General features: G+C 56.2%; 1 protein-coding gene across 8 annotated transcripts in view; it reads right to left on the bottom strand.

The window, feature by feature from the left end:
• The window catches only part of LOC102542810 (maestro heat-like repeat family member 5), a 62,461-nt gene that overhangs the window by 29,051 nt on the left and 13,899 nt on the right, over nt 1-19,511 (bottom strand). For all 8 annotated transcript variants that reach the window (XM_072949820.1, XM_072949818.1, XM_072949822.1 and 5 more), the window contains exons 5-16: nt 17,381-17,540; nt 16,001-16,053; nt 11,137-11,244; nt 10,689-10,805; nt 10,136-10,255; nt 8,870-9,016; nt 8,091-8,213; nt 7,262-7,341; nt 4,928-5,063; nt 3,247-3,342; nt 1,601-1,705; nt 217-352 (exon numbers count right to left, since the gene is read on the bottom strand). In XM_072949820.1, the coding sequence (XP_072805921.1) occupies nt 217-352; nt 1,601-1,705; nt 3,247-3,342; nt 4,928-5,063; nt 7,262-7,341; nt 8,091-8,213; nt 8,870-9,016; nt 10,136-10,255; nt 10,689-10,805; nt 11,137-11,244; nt 16,001-16,053; nt 17,381-17,540 (1,381 nt within the window). The remainder of the gene's footprint in view (nt 1-216; nt 353-1,600; nt 1,706-3,246; nt 3,343-4,927; nt 5,064-7,261; nt 7,342-8,090; nt 8,214-8,869; nt 9,017-10,135; nt 10,256-10,688; nt 10,806-11,136; nt 11,245-16,000; nt 16,054-17,380; nt 17,541-19,511) is intronic.

Below are 19,511 nucleotides of genomic sequence, written 5' to 3' on the forward strand. Positions count from 1 at the left end.
TGGGCAAAGGCAGTCTTGCGGTTTAGGTTGGGACTGGCAGGAGGTAGGGTGGGGTCATTTGTAAACAAGATCATGCCTGTGTCCAAATTTGGGGATGGGAGTCAGTGGATCTGGTGAGCAGGGCAAGGCTATGGCTGAGGTTAGAGGTGGGTCTGGGGGAACTCTGGGAATGCTGGGGTGGGAGTGAGTCCACTGTGGTGGTCTGCGGAGGCTCACCTCTCTGGCGCATCAGGAGCTGGTAGAGGTGGCCCATCCCTTCCAGGCTGGAGCACTGGGTGGCCTTGTCCGGGTCCTGGCCCAGAATCCCCAGCATGCCCATCAGCTGCCCAATCCGTTTGAAGTCCTCTTTTGGCTGCGGTGAGAGTGCAGGGGAACTGCTGAGATCAGATCCCTACCCTGCCACGCACCTACCCCTGGCGTGGCCTGCATCAGATTAGATCCCCACAAATGGTGCACCTGGGCTGGGATTCGGGTCTGGGCAAAACGTGAAGAGTGGGTGGCCAAAAAACTCGGAGACCAAGAGAAACAATATTTTCATGTAATATTTATAAAAATAAAAAAGGCTGCAAAAAATCCATGATGCACAAAGTTTCAAAACTGTAAATAAAGACAAGATATGACCCTGCACTTCTGGCCTGGCCTCACTCACCTCACCCTAATCCCGGCCTTAGTTCCAATAAAACTTTATTCATAACAACAGGTGGCCAGCCCACGGGCCGCAGTTTGCCTATTTGATTATTTAAAGCATCACATTAAAATATTTATCTTGCTGGCAGACTGCTTCAGCACCCCCATAAATTTTGTGTCCTGAGGCAAGTGCCTCTCCCAGTCCCAGTCCTATGTTGTGGAAATTGATTTTGAGTAAGCTGAAGACACTTTGAACCCCTCTAGAGGGGTTCTCTGCATCAAAGGGATGCTGGAGGAGTCTGCACAGCGAGCTTGCCTTTGGCAGAACCATCCCTGCTTCTCAACAGCTCTCAGCCTCTCCGCCTTCATTAGAAAGCACGCCTGTCAGGCGTTGGCCAGGGAAGTAATTCCCTCCTCTCCCCGCCAGTCTCCCTGAGGAACTGATGCTGATTTTGGCTGATAAACGCAGAACCGCTTACTCCCTGAACATGTGCCGATGTTCATTCAACCCAAGGGCATTAGTGACAGATGGTGGTTAAGCCATGACCCATGAAACATGGGATGGTGATGGACGAGGCAGAGGGACGGTGACTGCTCCACGCAGAGCTGCCAACGCTAGTCTGGGGCAGGGCCGCCACCCATCTGATTCCCACTGTATCCCTCTGAGGCAGACTCATTTCCTCTCATGTCCCTGAGACACAGCCTCATGGTGGAGAACCTGACCAAGGCTTCAAGGTGTGTTGGCAGGGCATCTGGGTTCAGCGCCCAGCTCGGAGGCATTGAGCAGGGGTCCCCAATGCCCAGCCCAGCCTGTTTCCTCCTGTGCAAAAAGGAGGATCATCTGCTAGGCCACAGGAGATTCAGGGATCCACCCTGTCCTGATGGCAGGGATCCCTCGGGCCTTGAACCCCATGAGCCTTGGTGGGCTCCAGGAGAAAGGCAGCTTGGCTCGGGTAGCAGAGCGGGTACTCACGTCCAGGTAGAAGTTGTGGCTCAGGAACTTGAGGAGGGACACGCAGCTGTGTACCGCCCGCTGCCGCTCGTGCGCCTTCTCTGACGCCAGCCATCTGTACATGTGCTGCAGGTGGGTGGGGGCAGGGAGGGGTGCTGCAGCCTGGGACCCCAGCTCTGAGCAAGCTCCGGCCTGCCCTGGGCCCAGACTCTACCCTCCTGGTCCAGGTCATGCCTGTCATCTTCTGAGACCACACCCCTGGGTCCAGGACCCTCCCACTTTGGCACAGGCCCCGCCCACTAGCCCAAGCCACGCCCACCGCCCACACCCTCTCCCCAGGCCCCTCACTCCCAGTCGAGGCCCAGGCCCCTTGACGTCTGCCACTTGCCCTGTCTAGCCCTCCCTGTCCCTTCGCACAGCCTGGGCTAATCCCTCTGCTCAAGGCAGCCCTGCCCCAGAGGAGGAGTCATTTCTTCCTTTTGTAGCTGGTGCGCCCCTCCTGCTCGAAGCCCTTTGAGACGCCTGGGCCTTAACCTGTTTCTCCCAATGTACTTCATTCCAGAACAATGCTTTTCAGGGCATACCATAACTGCACAGAATTACAAAGGAATACAAAGGCATATTGAAACAGTTACGCCAAACACTGTTACGCCACCTTTAAGCCTCTTTGTTAAGGGGATTGATGAACAGAGTTAGTAATTTTGATGTTGGAAGAGGATAAACAGTGTTGGGAGGTTCTGTGACTTGGTCATGTCCTGGGGCAGCAACTGTGACTTCCACTGGTGGCAGACACAGCCCTGCTGGCGCTGCTGTGGTTAGTGGGCAACATTCGGGCGTGGGCTGGGGTGGGGATGCTACTCTGCAGCTCGAGCTGAGGGAAGAGGCAGACGCACTTCCTCCTGGCCATGCTCACTCACCCCGACTTCCATCTGTGCACCCCCGGTCGGATGCTTCGGGGCTCCCCTCACCTCCTCAGGGCTTCTAAGCCTCAGGTGGCCTGGCCCCTGCTGACCAAAACTCACCCTAGCCCACGGCCCTGGCCTTGGTGCCTTCTCCATGCTCTGGCCACATGCAACCTCTCTCCATTCTGGCCTACTGTGCTCACTGTTTCGGCTCACCTTTGCCCCCGACGTGCCCTCTGCCTGCGGGGTCCTTCCCTTCCCACCCTGCGACCTTCTCAGTCCTCACTCAGGGGAAGGCCCGCCATCCCTGACCTCCGATGCCCCCAGCAGAGGCAGCCTCCCCTGTCTGGGCCAGCCCTCCACCCTGGACTGGCCCTTTCTGTCGACTGGTCTCCCTCCTATCAGGAGGGGCTCCCTCCACAGAGGGCAGTGACAGAGTAGGGGTGGGGAGCTTGTGAGACCCCGTCACAGGCGGCTACGGGGGAGGTTCTCTCAGTGGGAAGGAGGGCCGGTCCCGCCAGGCCACAGCCTCTTTCCTCACCAGTGCCCTGTGGTGGAGCATTCATGGTCCCCTTGCCACCAGGCTGCACTAGCCTCCCCTACTTGTCCCCAACCACTGTGATCCCTAAAAATGACCAGCCCTGGAGCCTCCGTGTTCCTGGAGGACGGCCCACCCTCGGTTCAGGCCCTCCCCGCCTCCTGTGGGGCACCCTCCTCCGTCCACCCCCTGCCCCCGGTGCCGCCCCTGCCCTGCCCCGCCCTCACCGACAGCAGGAAGTGCAGCTCGTCGGGTGTGGGGTTCTGCGTGATGAAGCTCTGCAGCATCTGGCCCAGCGCCTCCAAGGTCTTGTTGTAGAGGGTCTGCGCAGGGACGCGGGGCAGGTCAGGTGGCTGCCAAGCCCCAGGGGAATGGAGGGCTGTGGCCTGCTGAGGGGCCCGAGTCCCCGGCCTCTCCATGCCCATGATGCCCGCTTCCCGCCCTGGAGAAATCTGACGTCCCTGGGCCAGGTTGCACACCAGCGAGCTCCCACCAGGCCCAGGAAGACCCCCACCGTCCCCACTGGGCAGCTGGGGAGAGTGGGTGGGGGCAGTCTGGGATCTGCCCCAGGAGACAGATTTCTCAGTGGCCGAGGCAGGTTCATGTCCAAGTTCACAGGAGTGCAGCTGCACAAGACCTGGCTCGGGGAGCTCTGTGTGCTCCATTCAACGCTCTGTTGTCGCCACCTGGAGATTCTCAAAAACTTATGAACAGAGGCCCCACATTTTTGTTTTGCCCTGGTCCTGATTCCCAGGTGTCCCACAAGAGGCCCCCAATCTTTGCTGCTTGGCTTGTCAGGGAGGGAGGGGCCACAAGGTGTATCCATTGGAGCAGAGCCCTGGGTGCTGGCCATCAACTCCCTGGGGGGCTCACTTCAGCTCTCTGAGCCCATCTTTGTCACCTGAGAACTGGGCTGGAGCCAGGGTAGAGGTGGACACGGGATACGAATGGGGGTACGAATGAACAGGACCCCCAGCCCAGCGCCTGGCTCCGTGGAGTCGCACTCCTGAGGAGAGTCAGCCGTGAGGTCGTCATCTAGTAATGGGGCACCCTGGGCCCCTACAGGACCCCCTAGGCCCCTTCTGGAGGGCTGCTGCAGTGGCATTGCCCCGGGTCCAGAGGGTCCCTCATTCTCACCCCATACCCAAGGTGCTTATCTGTGAGGTTCTGGCCTGGACCCAGCCTGGACGTGTGGCGTGAAGACCAGGGCCCCAGGGGCAGGGGTGGGGTTCAACCCTGACTCTCCCTCGACACATCCATTTCTCTGAGCTGCTTTCCTTACTCTCTGGACGGCTTGCTGCTGGGAAGGTGAGCTAATGCTTATTATACTGGGCCTGGCACACAGCAGGTGCTCGGTTAACATCGAGCTGACACAGGGCGCCAGGCGCTGGCGGGCCCGGGGACGGCGGGCACTCGCCCCCTGGTGGCGGCTGCCCGCAATGGCAGCGTCTCTCTGCCGTGCGGAGTCCCTTTAATCCAGGAGGGGATGGGTGTCCGGCCTGGGGAGTGGAGAGTGTATCAGAGCTCCTTCCTCCAGCCACTAGGGCAGCAGAGGTGGCTGCGTGGGTGACACTGAGGCCGCATGCTCTCAGTGCCTCCAGGGAGGGAGGCCATTTACACTCCTATTTATAGAGCATCGCTTTGCACCACACACTGACATCCCGTGTCTCCTCTCACCCTGGGTGCTGGGCACCTTTAGCACTAGGATGACCACCCCCACTTAACAGGTGGGCAGATGGAGGCTCAGAGCACTCAAGAAACATGCCCAGGGTCCTCTGGCCCTGGCCTGGGGGTGGCCAGTGGTGCTGCCCGTCCAGCCTGCCCCTTCCCAAGCCGAGAGCAGCAGACAGAGCTGGACAGCCTATCCGAGGAGCCCCTCTCGAAGGGGTGCAAGTGCCAGGCTCGCACCTGTATGTTGGGCGGCTCCAGATAGAGGCAGGTGTGCTTCTCTAGGACTTCCAGAAGCGGCAGGGACAACACACTGCGGAGGCTGATGGTCAGAAGCCGAGATTTCTTCTCCAAGTCCAGGGGTGGCCTCAGCTTACTGTGGGGATGGAGGGCAAAGGTGGTGAGGGAGGGGCAGGGGTGGGATGGGCGGTGACTGGGAAGGGGCCACCTGCCAGAACAGACAGAAGTTGACGAGCCTGGAGCAGTGGAGCCTCTCGGAACACTTCTGCTTTTGCCCAGAGGCTCACAGGCACACTTCTGCCTCCCGGCCTTTCCCCCCCCAGGGCTGTGAGGGCTTCTGGGCAGGATTTGTAAGGGCCCGGGCCTAGCTGGGAGCAGGATTTGAGAAGCCCTGAGCCCTGCTCCCTTTGCAGGGTGGGCTGGCCTTGCCCCAGCCCTGGTTACACCTTTGAGAACTTAGCAGCTCTGTGCTGGCCAATGATGCTAACTTTCTCTCTTTGAGGTGGGAATGAATAATAATACCGTGTGTTGGGTGCCTCCTATGTGCCAGTGTCGCCAAGCACTTCACCTGGGGTAGGGCTGCTGGGCCATACCATGAGCTGGCGGTTTCTCCTGTTTTATATGACCCTCCCCTGAATCCGCTTCCCTTCTGGGCGGCACCCCATCTCTCTCCTCCCCTTATCCCCGAATCCCTAGAAGGATGGTCTGCACTGACCCCCCAGCTCTCCCTGCCCCCTTCAAGTCCTCCCAACCAGACTTTCACCCCGAACACCCCCTGCTCCTGGCCCGCCACGGGCAGTCTCCGCCTGGCAGTTCCGAGGCCTGTCGGCCACCAGTAGCTTTGAGGAACTTGGAATGCTCCTTCCCCGCCCCCTGGCTCACCGCGCTCCTGCCTCCCCAGCGCCCCTGCTCTGCCTCCGCCACTGGCTCTGCCCCTTTCCTCACCTCCTCCGCACTGGGTGCCCCAGCCCAGGCCTTAGTCCTCTTCTCCTTCCCATCCCTGGCCTAAAATGCCATCTGAATGCTGATGACCTTGACCTTGGGTCTGCAGTCTAGGCCTCACCTCAACTCCAGACTCACTGCCCACTGAGTGGTCCCATCAACTCACCGTGGAGAAGCCAGACATCTCTCTCAAATATGATTTCCACAAAGGCCCCTCCTGCATGACCTTTCCTGTGACCCTGGGGCCTCATCTGGAACCCCGTTTCTCACTCACGCCACTCCAGCCACTCTGGCCCTTTGCTGGTGCTCCAGCCTCAGGGCCTTTGCACTTGCCTTCCCCTTGGCTGGGTACCCAAGGGCTCATTCTCTTACCTTTGGGTCTTTGTTCAGTCTCTTAACGGGAGCCTTAGGGTGCTGGGCACACCAGAGGTGCTCAGTCACTCAATCAACAGATTCTGCTTGACTCAGCACTGAGTCTCACTTAGTCCTCAGCTCTGTGAGGGTTTGTATTCCCTCCCTGTCTCGTTACCCCCACCTCATTTTCCTTCATTACCTTCATCAGTCCCTGATATGTGTGGCTTGCTCATTCTGTCCCCCTCCCCAGATGTCAGCTTTCAGAGAACTAGGACTGTCCCTGCTGGTTCACAGCTGGTCCCGGAACTCAGAACAGCGCCTAGAGCACCACAGGTGCTCGGCAGTTACTTATGGAGTGAGCGAACCAGGACTCTGAGGCTTGGAGAGGTGAAGTACCTGGGTGGAGTTGGGATTTGAACCTGGCCTCCCTGCTCTGGGGAAGGCCCACCCAGCTCCACTTGCCACCCTGCCCAGGGCAGTACTGGGCCCAGGGGGTGCATGACGGCTGCCTGCACTCCCTCCGCAGTCTGAGAGCAGGCAGCCCTGAAGTCCCTGGCCTCCACTTCCTCTTCAGGCTCCCCTTGTCGCCGCCAGTGTAGGGAGGCTGGTACAGCCTCGCCCCACCCGCAGCCGCACAGCTAAATCAGGACCCACCCTTCACCCGGGAATCCCTTCACCCTCTGGGCTCCGGCCTCCCTCCCGTCCCTGGGATGCTGGATGGAGTCCAGTTTCCCTTTGTACTTCCTTCCCCAGCTGCTGGAGTTTGCTCTAGACTGCCTGTGGCTGGGGTCTTACCATGAATGACGCTCTGACCTTGAGTGTCTGGGGAGGTCAGCTGACTCTGGGGTCACCCAATGCTCTGGCCGCCATAAGCTGCCACTCGCCCCCACACAGTGGCCTGCGCTGGCTCAGGCCCGACCCCTGTCCAGCAGGGCCTTGATGTCTGATCTCTCCTACTTCACTGTCCTGCTGGTACCAAGCCTGAGTGGGGAAGCTGCGTTTGACGCTGAGGACCCTGTGTGGGGCTGGGGGGCCTACCAGAGCCTGGAGATGATGTGGATGGTCTGCTGGCGGGTCGACGTGCACAGCGTGTCTTGGGGTTCCTTCTCCATCAAAAGCTGCAAATGCCCAGGTGAAGGCTGAGTCACTCACGCCTGGGCCTGTCCCACTTCCGACCAAGTCTCACCCCTGTCTAAAGGCCTTGGTGGCCAGCCCCTCTGTAACCCGCCGGACTATGCTCTAGCTCCCCACCTACCAGGGGCCCTGGCTCCCACTCAGAGAACTCGAGCACAGACTTTAGAATCAGACGGGTCATGTCTGAATCCTGGCTACCCACATGCTAGCTGCATGACCTTGGGCAAATCTCCAAACTGCGCTGAGCTTTGTTGATTCACAGCTACCACGTTGCATGTGTGTTACGTGTGAAGCAAGGCATGCAAAGCAGTGAGTCCCAGCAGGAGCTCAGTGAGAACTGTTCTTACTGTCATATTATCACTATGAGAATTGTCTATCGCTCGTGCACGTCCTCCCCTACCCCAGGCGTCCTGGGGGCCCCACATCTCTAGTAACCAGTGGCCTGAGCTAGGCCAGTATTAGCAGAAGGGGTGGTGCTGGTCTTTCTGGGTCTCAGCCTTATCAGCTGTGAGGTGGATGTACCTGGCCAGCTCAGGATCATGGTAAGAACCAAGCGGTGTGGGCGATGTGAACATGTGTCCAGGTGGGAAAGCCCGTGAGGGGCTGGTACACGCTCTAGAAGTCCAGTCTGCCACCCCTCTCCCAGTGGGCGCCTCCCCCGGAGGCCACCGCTCTGAGGGAGGTGCCTCTCCACCCCGGGGAAGCCCCCCCCACCCCAGGACCTTGCACTCACCATCAGACACTCGAGGAGCTCGGAGGTCTGGGAGAACTCGTAGCTTTGCGCCCCTTCGCTGCGGCTGATGGCCCCCACCAGCATGAGGACGCCCGCGAGGAAGCTCTGCTTCAGGGTCTCGTCCTGGCATGCGGTCAGGCGGCGGGGCAAGGGGGTGGGGCCGGGGGGCAGGAGGGCACAAGAGTCACGGTCACACGTGGCAGCAGGGCCATGGCCAGGGGGGTGAGCAGAGACTTTCGGGGGGTCACACACATGGGCTTTGTTTTCATGGGGGACCCCTGTGGTGTTTTTTGAGAATGTGAATACATTGATGACACTTAAGAATCAGGAGGTGCCTGTAGGGAGCCCGGTGTCCAGCTTCGTGTGATGTGTGGCTACCCCAGGTCCAAAGGCCTCAGCTCTGCAGTGGCCCTGTGGGGCTGCCTGGCCCCTCAGCTTTGGGGTGAGACCCCGGCACAGGGTGTGTCAGGGGACTGTTGTCACAGGGAGTGATGGGAGTTCCTCTGAACTTCCAAACCCCTGAGTAAAAATCCAGGGTTTGATTTAAGGGGAGAAGTGGGGTTAAGGTGGATCATCACAAAGGCCCCCAAAGCTTCAGGTGGGAAGGACGGATGAGGAGGGAGGGCGATGGGGAGGCTCGGCTCGGCTCTGCATGATTCCAGGGTGGGTGGGAGGTGGGGGTGGGCTTCAAGGCCCTGGAAGGCCTGGAACTCAGACTCAGACTCTGGCAGGGCCCCGGGCTGTGATGAGGCTGGGCTCTGGGACGGCAGGGGTCCTACCCAGGAGCTGTAGTGGAAGTAGAAGATCATGCGCGACAAGATGTTGTCCACCCATGGGAGGATGTGGGCCTTGGCCTTGGCCGCCATCTGCCCGTAGGCCAGGAGGATGGTGCTGCTGGCCCACTTCCACCGCAGGTCCTCCGAGTTCTGCGCACAGGTGGGTGGGGTGGGGCAGGTCAGGAGCACCAGCGCCCTGCTGAGCCCTCCGCCGGGGGAGTGGTGACCGAAGGTGCCCCAGGCCCTCATGGGGTCCTGGAGGCAGGGTGTTCTGAGGTCTGGTGGGCCTCAGTCTGCCTCACTAGGAAGGCAGGGAAAATGGAATTTCCCCCCCTGGGGGGTTGGGAGGGGCCTTATGGGGTGACCCAGGGCTGTATGCGGGGATGCTTGGCTCTGCCAGAACAGGCTGGAGTCCAAGCCCCTCACCCTCCCGGCCTCATCATCGCCCCTTCACCAGGAGCCCAGGGCCTGTCCCCTTTTTCACCCTGCCTCAGGCTGCTGGGGGCCTGGGAGGGTTGTTCCTGGACCCAGACCCAGAGGCATGGCGATGGGACACCTGGAGCTTTGGCTCCAGGCAAGACCCAGAGAGCTGGGAAGGACACGTGGGACATGCCCGGTGTCACCCTAGGACACCACGGCTCCTCTGCCATCAGTGACGAGACCCCCTCTGAGGGTCTGAGAGGCGGGTCGCAGACCCCGCTCTGCCGCCTGCTGGCGGCAGGACGCCCAGGAGGCGGCTGGCCGGCCACCCCTAGGCCGTCGGCTTTCCTTAGGGCTCTTCCCCCGCTGTCCTGCCCAGGCTCCCTTTCCACAGTCCCAGGTGCTGCTTCTGCCCATGGGCGTCATCCAGGGGCCGTGAGGGCGGGGGCCGCTCCGCTCATCAGCGGGGGCCCAGGGCTGACTGCTGGCCCTTGTCTCGTGCTCTGGTTGAGGCCCAGGATCAAACAGCCACTAAGAAACACACAGCAGGCGCCACAGGAGTGCCGGGAGCTGTCACCCGAGCACCCGCTGTGTTGGCCTCCCAGCCAGGCTCCCTTCCATCCCAGCAGCTGTGAGGAGGAGTTATTATTCAAGAGGAGGAAACTGAGGCACAGGGGTCACACACAGGTGGGCACAGAGGCGGGAACAGAGCTCAGGACGCATGGTCCAAAGCCCCTTCCCCTAATTCGCCCCAGAATCCCCCTCTTCAGAGGCCTAGACCTTCACGGAGGGTGGGGTCCCATTGTTCCAGTCCCTGGCCAAGGCCCCTGACCCCCAGGGAGCCAGTACCTTGGGGGAGAAGCTGTGCAAGCTCCACTTGACGGGCGTGCTCCGGCCAAACTGCTCCAGGACGGCCCAGACGTGGTCCAGGTGGCGGGCTGCAGCCAGCCCCACCGTGAGAGCGATGCCCTGCGGGGGCGGGACCAGGGTCACGGAAGCTGGGTGGCTGAACCAGGCCTGCCCCTCATCTGGGGGTGTGGAAACTGAGGCCCAGAAAGGGAGGGGACTTGTCTGAGGTCCCAGGGCATCTGCTTCCCACCCCTACCCTCTTGAGGACATGCATCTCCGAGCCCACCCTTGTGGGCATCTCTTTATAGGGGCTGGCAGTGGGGGTGGGGCAGGAGGGAGAGGTGACTCCTTGGAGGTCTGTTACAGCTGCCGCCGCCCCTGCCCAGCTCTGGGCAGACCTGTGCCAGAGGTGGGGATGCAAGTCCAGGAAATAGATGTGAGACAAGGAAGAGGACATAGCTGTGGTGGACTCGCTCAGGGTGAGACCAGGATCAGGCTAATCCTATGATCGGGGTCAGGTGGTTGGGGCACGGGGCGGGGGCTAGGTCCTCACCTCCCTTTGCTTGGGCCACTGGTGGGACGTTTCCAGGAGGGTCCTCAGGTGTGTCCTAACTGTGGTGCTATTGTCCTCAGCTTGAAGGATCAGCCCATAGTAGAGGAACAGGAAGGCCTGGGGGAGGGTTCAACTTCTTGTCCTGAGCCTGACCCCTCCTCGCGTCCACCCCTGTCCACCCCAGATGGTCTGCCACTTCCTCTGTCCAGGCTCCCTCGGCCTCCCTGGGCTCCGGCAGCCACCCTGCCCGCCCTGCTCTGGGACCATCGACTCCCTGCTTGGTGGTGAAGCTTCAAGGGTGCGGCTTCAAGTCCTGCTGCCCAGGCTCTGCCCCTGTTTCTCTGGGGTCCCTCAGTTTCCTTCTGGGGCCCGACCTTTCTCTAGGCATACGTCCTGTGGACGGAGCCCCGGGCCTGTGCTGTGGGCAGCAGGGGTGCTCGTGGCCCACCTTCTCTGGGGGTTGCTCCTGGTGCATCTGGTCGGGCTTGGTCAGAGCCCCCAGCAGCTCCTTGGACCACGCGTCTGTGTTCAGAAACTGGACCGACTTGATGGCTATCTGTGAGCAGATGGGGGTGGGCAGGGCTGAGCGGCCTCTCCCTCCATCCGGTGAGCTGGGAACCCGGCCTCCACCAGCCCTGGCGCAGCCCTGGCCACTCAGAGCCCTGACTCCACTGTCCTCTTGCCCCTTCCCCTCTTCTGAGGCTCCAGGGCCCACTCTCTGATTTGCTTGCTAGCCTTCAGGGACAAGAAATTCATTTTTCAAGATTCACCTCCCTGGAGGTGTCCAAGGGGGAAACCTGGAAACTGGGAGCCTGACCATGTCCCCAGGACCAAGCCAGGGCTCAGCCGTCAAAGATGCTCAGTGAGTGTCCGCTGAGGGTGGCCCTCCTAGGGTCTGGGTGCTGGCGGGGGCTTGACTGGTTTGCCCACAGCTGTCTCTCCAGCACCTAGGACAGCGCCTGGCAAGTAGCTGACACTCTGTTAATAAAGGAGTGAATCAAATACATGAATGAAACGTCCCCTCTAAACATACAGTGCTGTTGCGTGTTCCAGCAAGTTCGCGCCTCTTTTTCTGCTATGGTTTTTATTATTTCATTTCTTCTGCCTGGTTTCAGTTGGACAGGCTCTTCCTTCGCTAGTTTCCTCAGGTGGACGAGCCAGTCATTGACTTTCGGTATCTGGGGAGGGAATTGGTCTGCCTGGTACAGGCTGTTTCCAGTTGGAGGCTCTTATGAACAAGGCTGCCAGGAACACGCTTGTATGTGTAATTCTGTGTACAAATGGTTCATGCCTCTGGGGTCAGTACCTAAAAGCGGAATTGCTGAGTCATGTGTTTCCCTTTATGAGAAAATGCCAGTTTTCCAAGGCGGTCTCACCCGCCCGCGAGCAGCGCGCCTCCCTGCCAGCTTGGCGGGTCGTCCTCCCTCCTCTGAGTTCCGTCCGTGGGAGGGTGGGGGCAGCTCACTGCGCTTTAAGTTGGCATTTCCCTGAGGATTCAAGCTGCTGACCACTGTTTCTTTGGCTGATTGGTCATTCATGTCTTGCTCTGCGACGTGTCTGTTTAACCCTTTTGTTCACTTTTGCAGCCGGGCTGTTGTCGGCTTCCTCACCGAGGTGTAGGACGTTCTCCATTTATTCAGGACACACTCCCTTGGCAGATATGCCTACTGTGGCTATTTCCTCCATGTCTGTTGCCTTTCCTTTTTTTTTTTTTGCTTCCCTCACTGTGTTGTTTGATGAGCAGATGTTTTAATTTAGATGAAATTAAATGTATCCATCTTTTCCTTTTTATGATGACTGCTTTCTGGGTCCTAAGAAATATTTACCTAACCCAAGGTTGGCAAGACTTTCTTCTGTGTTTTCTTCTAGAAAATTTTTGTTTTCATTTTTATATTTAGGCCTTGATTCCATCTGAAATTAATTTTTGTGAATGGTTCAAGGTAGGCATCAAAGTTCTTTTTTTTTCCTCCTAGATACGCAATTGTTCCAGAACCATTTGTTCAAAAGACTTTCCTAATTACATTGGTACCTTTATTCAAACTAACTAACTAACTAACTAACTAACTAACTAACTAACTAACAAACTGACTACATATGTGTGGTTTTATATTGGAGTTTCTATTCTGTCCACTGATGTATTGGTTTAGTCTCTCTCAGCTCCTCGCCGTCTGGTTGGCTGTAGCTACATAGTAAATCTTAAAATCAGGTAGAATAATTCTCACAACTTTGTTCATTTTCTAGACTGTTTTAGCTATTCTAGGTCCCTTGAAATTTCCATATAAAGTTTTAATATGTAGATTATATTTAACTTTATAATAAAGTCTGTTGGGATTTCATTGGCATTGCACTGAATCTATAAACCAGTTTTGGGGGAAATGACATCTTAACATTATTGACTCATTTTACCCATGATCATATATCTCCATTTATTTAGGTTTTCCTTAATCTCTTTTTGCAAAGTTTTGTAAAGATCTTGCATATATTTTGGTAAATTTATCTTGGAGTCTTTTATGCTTTTAATGCGGCTGTGTCATTGTTTTTTTTCTGAACTTTGTTTTCCGGCTTTTGTGTTAGTATCTAGAAATTCAATCGACATTTGCATATTGATTTTGTATCCTGAGATCTTGCTAAAGTCAATTATTAGTAATTAATAGTTCTAGCATTAAAGAAAACTTTTGTGAGATTTCCTGTGTATGCAGTTATGTTGTCTGCAAAGGAAGCTGGGTTTACATTTTCCATTGCAATCTGTATGTTTTTCTTCCCCCTTCCTCTTACCTTACTGCAGTGGTTAGGACTTCAGTGCAATGTTGACCAGAAGTGGAGAGATGGACATCTTTGCCTTATTCTGGTCTTGGTGGGTAGGTTCACCAGTAAGTATGTTAGTTGTAGCGTTTTATTTTTCTCTTTTTATTTTTTTTAACATTTTTTATTGAGTTATAGCCATTTTACAATGTTGTGTCAAATTCCAGTGTAAAGCACAATTTTTCAGTCATTCATGGACATATACACACTCATTGTCACATTTTTTTCTCTGTGAGTTATCATAACATTTTGTGTATATTTCCCTGTGCTATACAGTGTAATCTTGTTTATCTATTCTACAATTTTGAAATCCCAGTCTATCCCTTCCCACCCTCCACCCCCCCTGTAACCACAAGTCTGTATTCTCTGTCCATGAGTCTATTTCTGTCCTGTATTTATGCTTTGTTTTTGTTTTTGTTTTTTTTTTTAGATTCCACATATGAGCGATCTCATATGGTATTTTTCTTTCTCTTTCTGGCTTACTTCACTTAGAATGACGTTCTCCAGGAGCATCCATGTTGCTGCCAATGGTGTTATGTTGTCGGTTTTTGTGGATGAATAGTATTCCATTGTATAAATGGCCAATGATTTCATTAATCGTATCTATTAATGAAGCCTCCAAAAAACCCCAAAGGACTGGGTTCTGAGAGTTTCCAGGTCGGTGAACATGTGCAAATTTTTTTGTAAATTGCTGGATTTATTTTGCTAACATTTTGTTAAAGATTTTTGAGTCCATCCTCATGAAGAACACGGTCTGTAGTTTTCTTGTAATGTCTTTTTCCGACTTTGGTGTCAAAGTTGTGCTGGCTGTGTAAAATGATTTAGGAAGTGTCCCCTCTTCTATTTTCTGAGAGAATCTGTATAGAATTGGCATTATGTATTCCTCGGCTTGTGACAGAAGTAACCAGCGAAGCATCCGGGCCCAGAGCTTTCCTTGTGGGAAGGTTTGTAACTATGGCTCCAATTTCTTTGCTGCAGGACTACTCAGACTTTCTGTGTCTTCTTGGGTCAGTTTGGCAGTTTGTGCTTTCTAGGGGATCTGTGTATTTCCAGCGAATTAGACTGCCTAATTTGTGAGAATCATTTTATTATCACTCCATGTCCAAGTATCTTTTCTTTTCTGATATTTAACATTTTTTTATTTTCTTGATCAGCCTATCAAGGAGGTTACCATTTTATCAGTCTTTTTGAGTACCCTACTTTTGGCTTTATTCTCTGTCTTTAAAAATCTCTATTTTTTATCTGTTTAAAAAATTTCTTTGATTTCTAATCTAGCTTCATTATTTCCTTCCTTCTATTTACATTGGGCTTCGTGGGTACTTTTTTGGGTGGCTTCTTAAAATGGAAGTTTAGGTAACAGTTTTTATACTTTTCTTCTTTCTAACATGGACATTAAAATATAGATTTCTTTCTAAGTGTTGCTTTTGTTGAGCCCCACAGATTTCCACAGGGCGTACTTTCTTTATCACTCAATTCAGAACCTTTCCTCATTTCCCTCGTGACCTTGCCTTTGCTCCGTGGGCTGCCTGGAGGCGTGTTGTCTGACTCCCAGAAATGCAGGATTTTCCGGGGTGTCCTTTTGCTGTTGACCTCTAATTTATGTTCTGGTCCCAGAATGTGCTCTGGTTGATTTCAGTCCTTTTAAATTTATTGAAACTTGATATACGGCCCAGCAAATGATCTGTCTTAGTGAATGCTCTATTTACACTTGAAAGGAATGTCAATTAGATCAATCGAGTTAATTACATTGTTCGAGTCTTCTGTATCCTTAGTGATTTTCTGTCTCATGTTTCTGTTAATTACTTGTGTGGCTGCTGCTGGTGGCGGTGGCATTATTCCTCCTAAATGCTGTGGAATTACTACTACCTGCTGCTACCATGTGGCGACAATAACTGACATGTAGCGAGGGCGCCTGTCTGTCCCGCGGTGACAAACGCTTTACACGGGTTGTTTCCTGTCATCTCACAGCAAACATCTGAGCGGGGACTTACATCCCCACTGACACATGAGGAAACTAAGGCACAAGAGGCGAAGCAGGTCGCCCAGGTCCCACAGCTGCGACTGGCCGAGCCCGGACCTGCACCCAGGCCTGCCAGGGCCCCACGCCCCTGCTCCCAGCCGTGAAAGCCCTTCACGTGGGGCTTCAGTGCAGGCCAGCGCCCTTCTTCTCTCCCTGCTCTCAGACCTGGCCTCTGCATCCTCTCTGGGCCTTCAGTGCGGGGGGAAGGGCCTTGTGTGCCGGACAGTTGTCCTGTGCCAGGTGTCTAGAGACCTCTCCCCAGGGACCAGTTTCATGACTGTGGTCATGTGTCTCCCCTCCAAGCCTGTCTGCTTATCTGTAACAGTGGGCCTCTCCCTCCCTTCCCTCCCCCCTCCCTCTCCTCCTCCCTCCTCCCACCTCCCACCTCCCAGGGCTGCGCAGGTGCCCTCCCACATTGGCTTGCTGCCTGCTGCCCTGTGGCCCCCCATAGTCCCCACAGAGGGCCCTGGTGGCCAGACTCTCTCCTTACCCGGGCCAGCTGCTCTTCCCAGCATGCCTTCTCACCCTCCTTGAATAGTTCCTCTGTGGAAGGGAGGCAGGGGCTCACTGGAGGCTGGACCCAATGTCACGGCCAGGGCTGGGCCTTGGGCTCCATCTCCCCCACCCCTGGGACAGGACTGAGTCAGGGTGACGCTGTCCTGCCTCTACCCATCCCGGGTCCATGGGGGACGTGGGCTTGGAGGATGGTGGGCTGGACTCGGGCTTGGGGAACAGAGAGCTGGGCTGGAGTTTGTGGCCTGCCACCTTTGCTATGTGTGACTTCAGATTGGCCACGTTCCCTCTCTGGGCCTCAGGCTCACCAATGGTGAATGGAGGGTTCCCTCTAGTCACGGTCACTTGGAATGTGCTGGGGTCTCCTCAAGAGTGGGAAAATGAGGCTCAGAGAGGGGCACATGGGGAGGCTGGAAAGCTTTTATGGAACTTTGGAAACCCAGTCTCAGAGGGAGGGGCTGCTTACCAACTCCTCCTCAAGGCCCCGAGGTGTAGACCCACCATTCCCTCCTCAAACTCCTATTATCCCTCAAGGCATGGCTCAGACTTGGCTGCCTCCTCCAGGAAGCCCTCCTTGATGGCCACCAGGGCAGCCCAGTACCTCCCCAGCTGGGCAGCAGTGAGCTCAGCTCATGCTTGTGAATGAATGAATGAATGAGCGACTAATGCAAGTTGGCCCTTGCCTCCCTAGCGAGGCTGTGAGCTCCGGATGGCAGGGCCAGGCGTGTAGCGGACACTTAGTGTTTACTGTCTTGCATTAGCTGAGCCCTCCTCCTGGCAGGACCCCTCCCCATCGGTCCTTCCTCAGGGTCTTCAGAGACCCCAGGTGTCCAGCCCTCTCAGTGACTCAGAGGCAGCAGCCGCTGAGGAGCCACTGAGACCAGGACCCCGCACGCCTGTGATGTGCTGCCGGGTGACCTGGGCCCGTCACACGGCCTCTGTGAGCTTGCTGTCCCTGTCTGCCAGTGATTCAGGGGGAGGACCAGGTGGCAGTGCTGGGCTGCCTCCTGGACCCTCTCGCTCTGTCCTGGGTCTGTCCAGGCCTGTCGTTGAAGTGCTGGCAGCAGGGGCATGGGCTAGCTGGGACCTGCAGCACAGCTGGCCACTGGTGTCCTATCCTGGGGGTCCTGACACGGCCCAGGCCGGCCGAGGGGAAGTGGGCTGTGGGCGAGCTCGGGCCGCAGCCCGTTGTCTCTGGCACGAAGATGCTTTCTTTGCTGTTATGCAGCCGATGCTCAGTCCTGTGTGTGTCCTGCGGGGCAGCAGTCCTGCCGAGCCCCTCCCTAAGTTTGGCCACCCCGCCCTGCTGGCCTGGGGTCAGAGGGTGGCCAAACCCAGTCCCAAGGGCAGGACATACCGTTAGAGGTCAGGATGCCCATCACGTAGAGGAGGCTGCGGTGTGGGAAGATGCCCGTCAGGACCTCGGACTCCAGGTGCTGGGCCACCACCCGCCACGAGTGCTTGCAGATGGCCAGCAGCATGTTGCTGGCTGCGTCCTGGTATGCCTCCTCCAGCTCCTGGGAGGGGGCAGAAAGGAAGAGTGGGTGTTCACACTGGGCCCTGGCGTCTCACACGTGGTCCAGTTGGGTGGGCAGGACAGCCCCTGTCAACTCAGTTTTTGAATAGAAAACTGAGGCTGAGGAAGCCCGGTACACAGAGCTGGCCGGAGAAGTTCAGGTTCAGCCTCAGGACTCAGGACTACACGTGACTGTCAGCACTCCTGGTCCTCTGACCGCTCCAGAAACCCACCGTCATTCCTCCTGCTTCCGAGCCTTTGCTCAGGCTGTGCCTCTTGCCTGGGACGCGGGTCCCTCTCACCCGTCTATCCAAATCCCAGTCTGCTTTCCACGCTCACTGCAAGGCCCACACTCAGGAGACGCGGCCTGAAAGCCCTAGTCAGTGGCACCTCTTCCTCAGCTCTTGGTGGCTCAGGACACTGCCATGTCCTTTGAGTCTCAGTCAGCAGAGATTCAGAACCAGAGTCTACGCTTCTGTCCCAGGTTCTCTGGCCTAAGGGGTCAGAGTGTCAGCTGCTTGGGGGCAGAGGCCCAGCTGGCCAGTCCCCTGACCCTCCCTGGACCCTGGCCAGGCCACCGCCGTGTATGAGAGGGGTGCTCTCAGGGGCCTGGCTCTGTGTTGCCACACGCAGTGCTTTTCTCAACCGGTGTGTCGGAATTTCTTTTGCTCTTGCTGCAGTTCTGAGTCCCCGTTCTCCGTTTCTCGGTGGGAGCCATCAGGTGAGTTCTGTAGCTGTTGATGTGAGGGAGGTGCCTGGGCTGAGGCCGGGCGTCTGCCCTGCATTTGGTGGCATCTAAAAGTGAGGGGGTCTCTGGTCCCTCCCTGAGCGCCCTGGGATGCTGTTTGAATCATCGAATGAAATCGTTACATCATTTATAATGTATTGAAAGGGTGAATGTGATGGCCTCTTATCAAGATGGTGGATTGAATCCGATTTTGCTCTTCCAAAAAAAAAAAAAAAGACCTCAACTACACTATCTTTAGGAGATTTTTAAAAGGACAATAGCGACCATGTTCTGAAGCCGGAAAGCAGGAGGGGGAGAGGTAACGGGGCTGAACTCTAAGCGGGCAGTGGGGCGAGCTGAGAACCAGTCCACCTGCACGGCACACTCTCCCATTGTTTGCTGGAGACCACGAGGGCTGCGTCTCCCAGGTGTGTGCAGCTGGGGAGGTGGGCTGAGGGGAAGGCGGCTTAGGAGGCAGTCAGGTGCTCGGACGTGTCCCCACTCTGCACACCTGGAGAGGCCAGGCCTGCACGCACGGGGGCAGACACTTCCGGGGCCAGGGCCTCCGTGGTGCTGCCTGTGGTCGGCCCAGGATCAGGGTCTTCTCTGGGAGATGTGGATGGTTCAGGAGGAAAGACACGGGGGAGGCGGCGTGGGGACCACAGCTCTAGAGTGGGCGCCCAACCCACCATCCGCCTGTGTGCTCAGACCGCCTTATTCATCCTAACCACAGGCACACGGCCCCGCAGAGAAGGCTGCGGACATGGGCGGGGCTAAAACCACAACCCAAACCGCAAACCTGGTGAAACCCAGAGAAAGGTACTTGGAAGAAAGAGGCCAAACAGAGAGATGAAACTTGAAGAAAACAGTCTCTTTAATGTCCTTAGAGTTAAGACATTGTGTCCATGAAACTGTAAACAGGATGAAACGGGAACATTCCAAGAACAGAAATCAAGATCTCTTGAAAGTAAAAGGCTTGCAGGCACGCATGGAAAGCTCGGTAGAAGGTTTGGAAGATCACAGATCTTCAGAGAGTGAACAAAGGGCGGAGAGACGGGAAAGGAGAGGCGAGATAATATTAGAAACCGTTGAAAGTGCCTCACCTGAGGGTCAGGCTTTCCAGGAGCCAAGACAGAGAAACACAGGGACAATGTCATCAGTGAGTTAAGTCAGCGTTTCCCAGAAGGAAAGGACCGAAGCAGCTGGACTGCAAGGCTGCAGGACCGCCACCCCGCACGGCGGTTA

Source organism: Vicugna pacos, chromosome 25 (genome assembly GCF_048564905.1).
Source record: "Vicugna pacos chromosome 25, VicPac4, whole genome shotgun sequence".
Lineage (NCBI taxonomy): Eukaryota > Metazoa > Chordata > Mammalia > Artiodactyla > Camelidae > Vicugna > Vicugna pacos.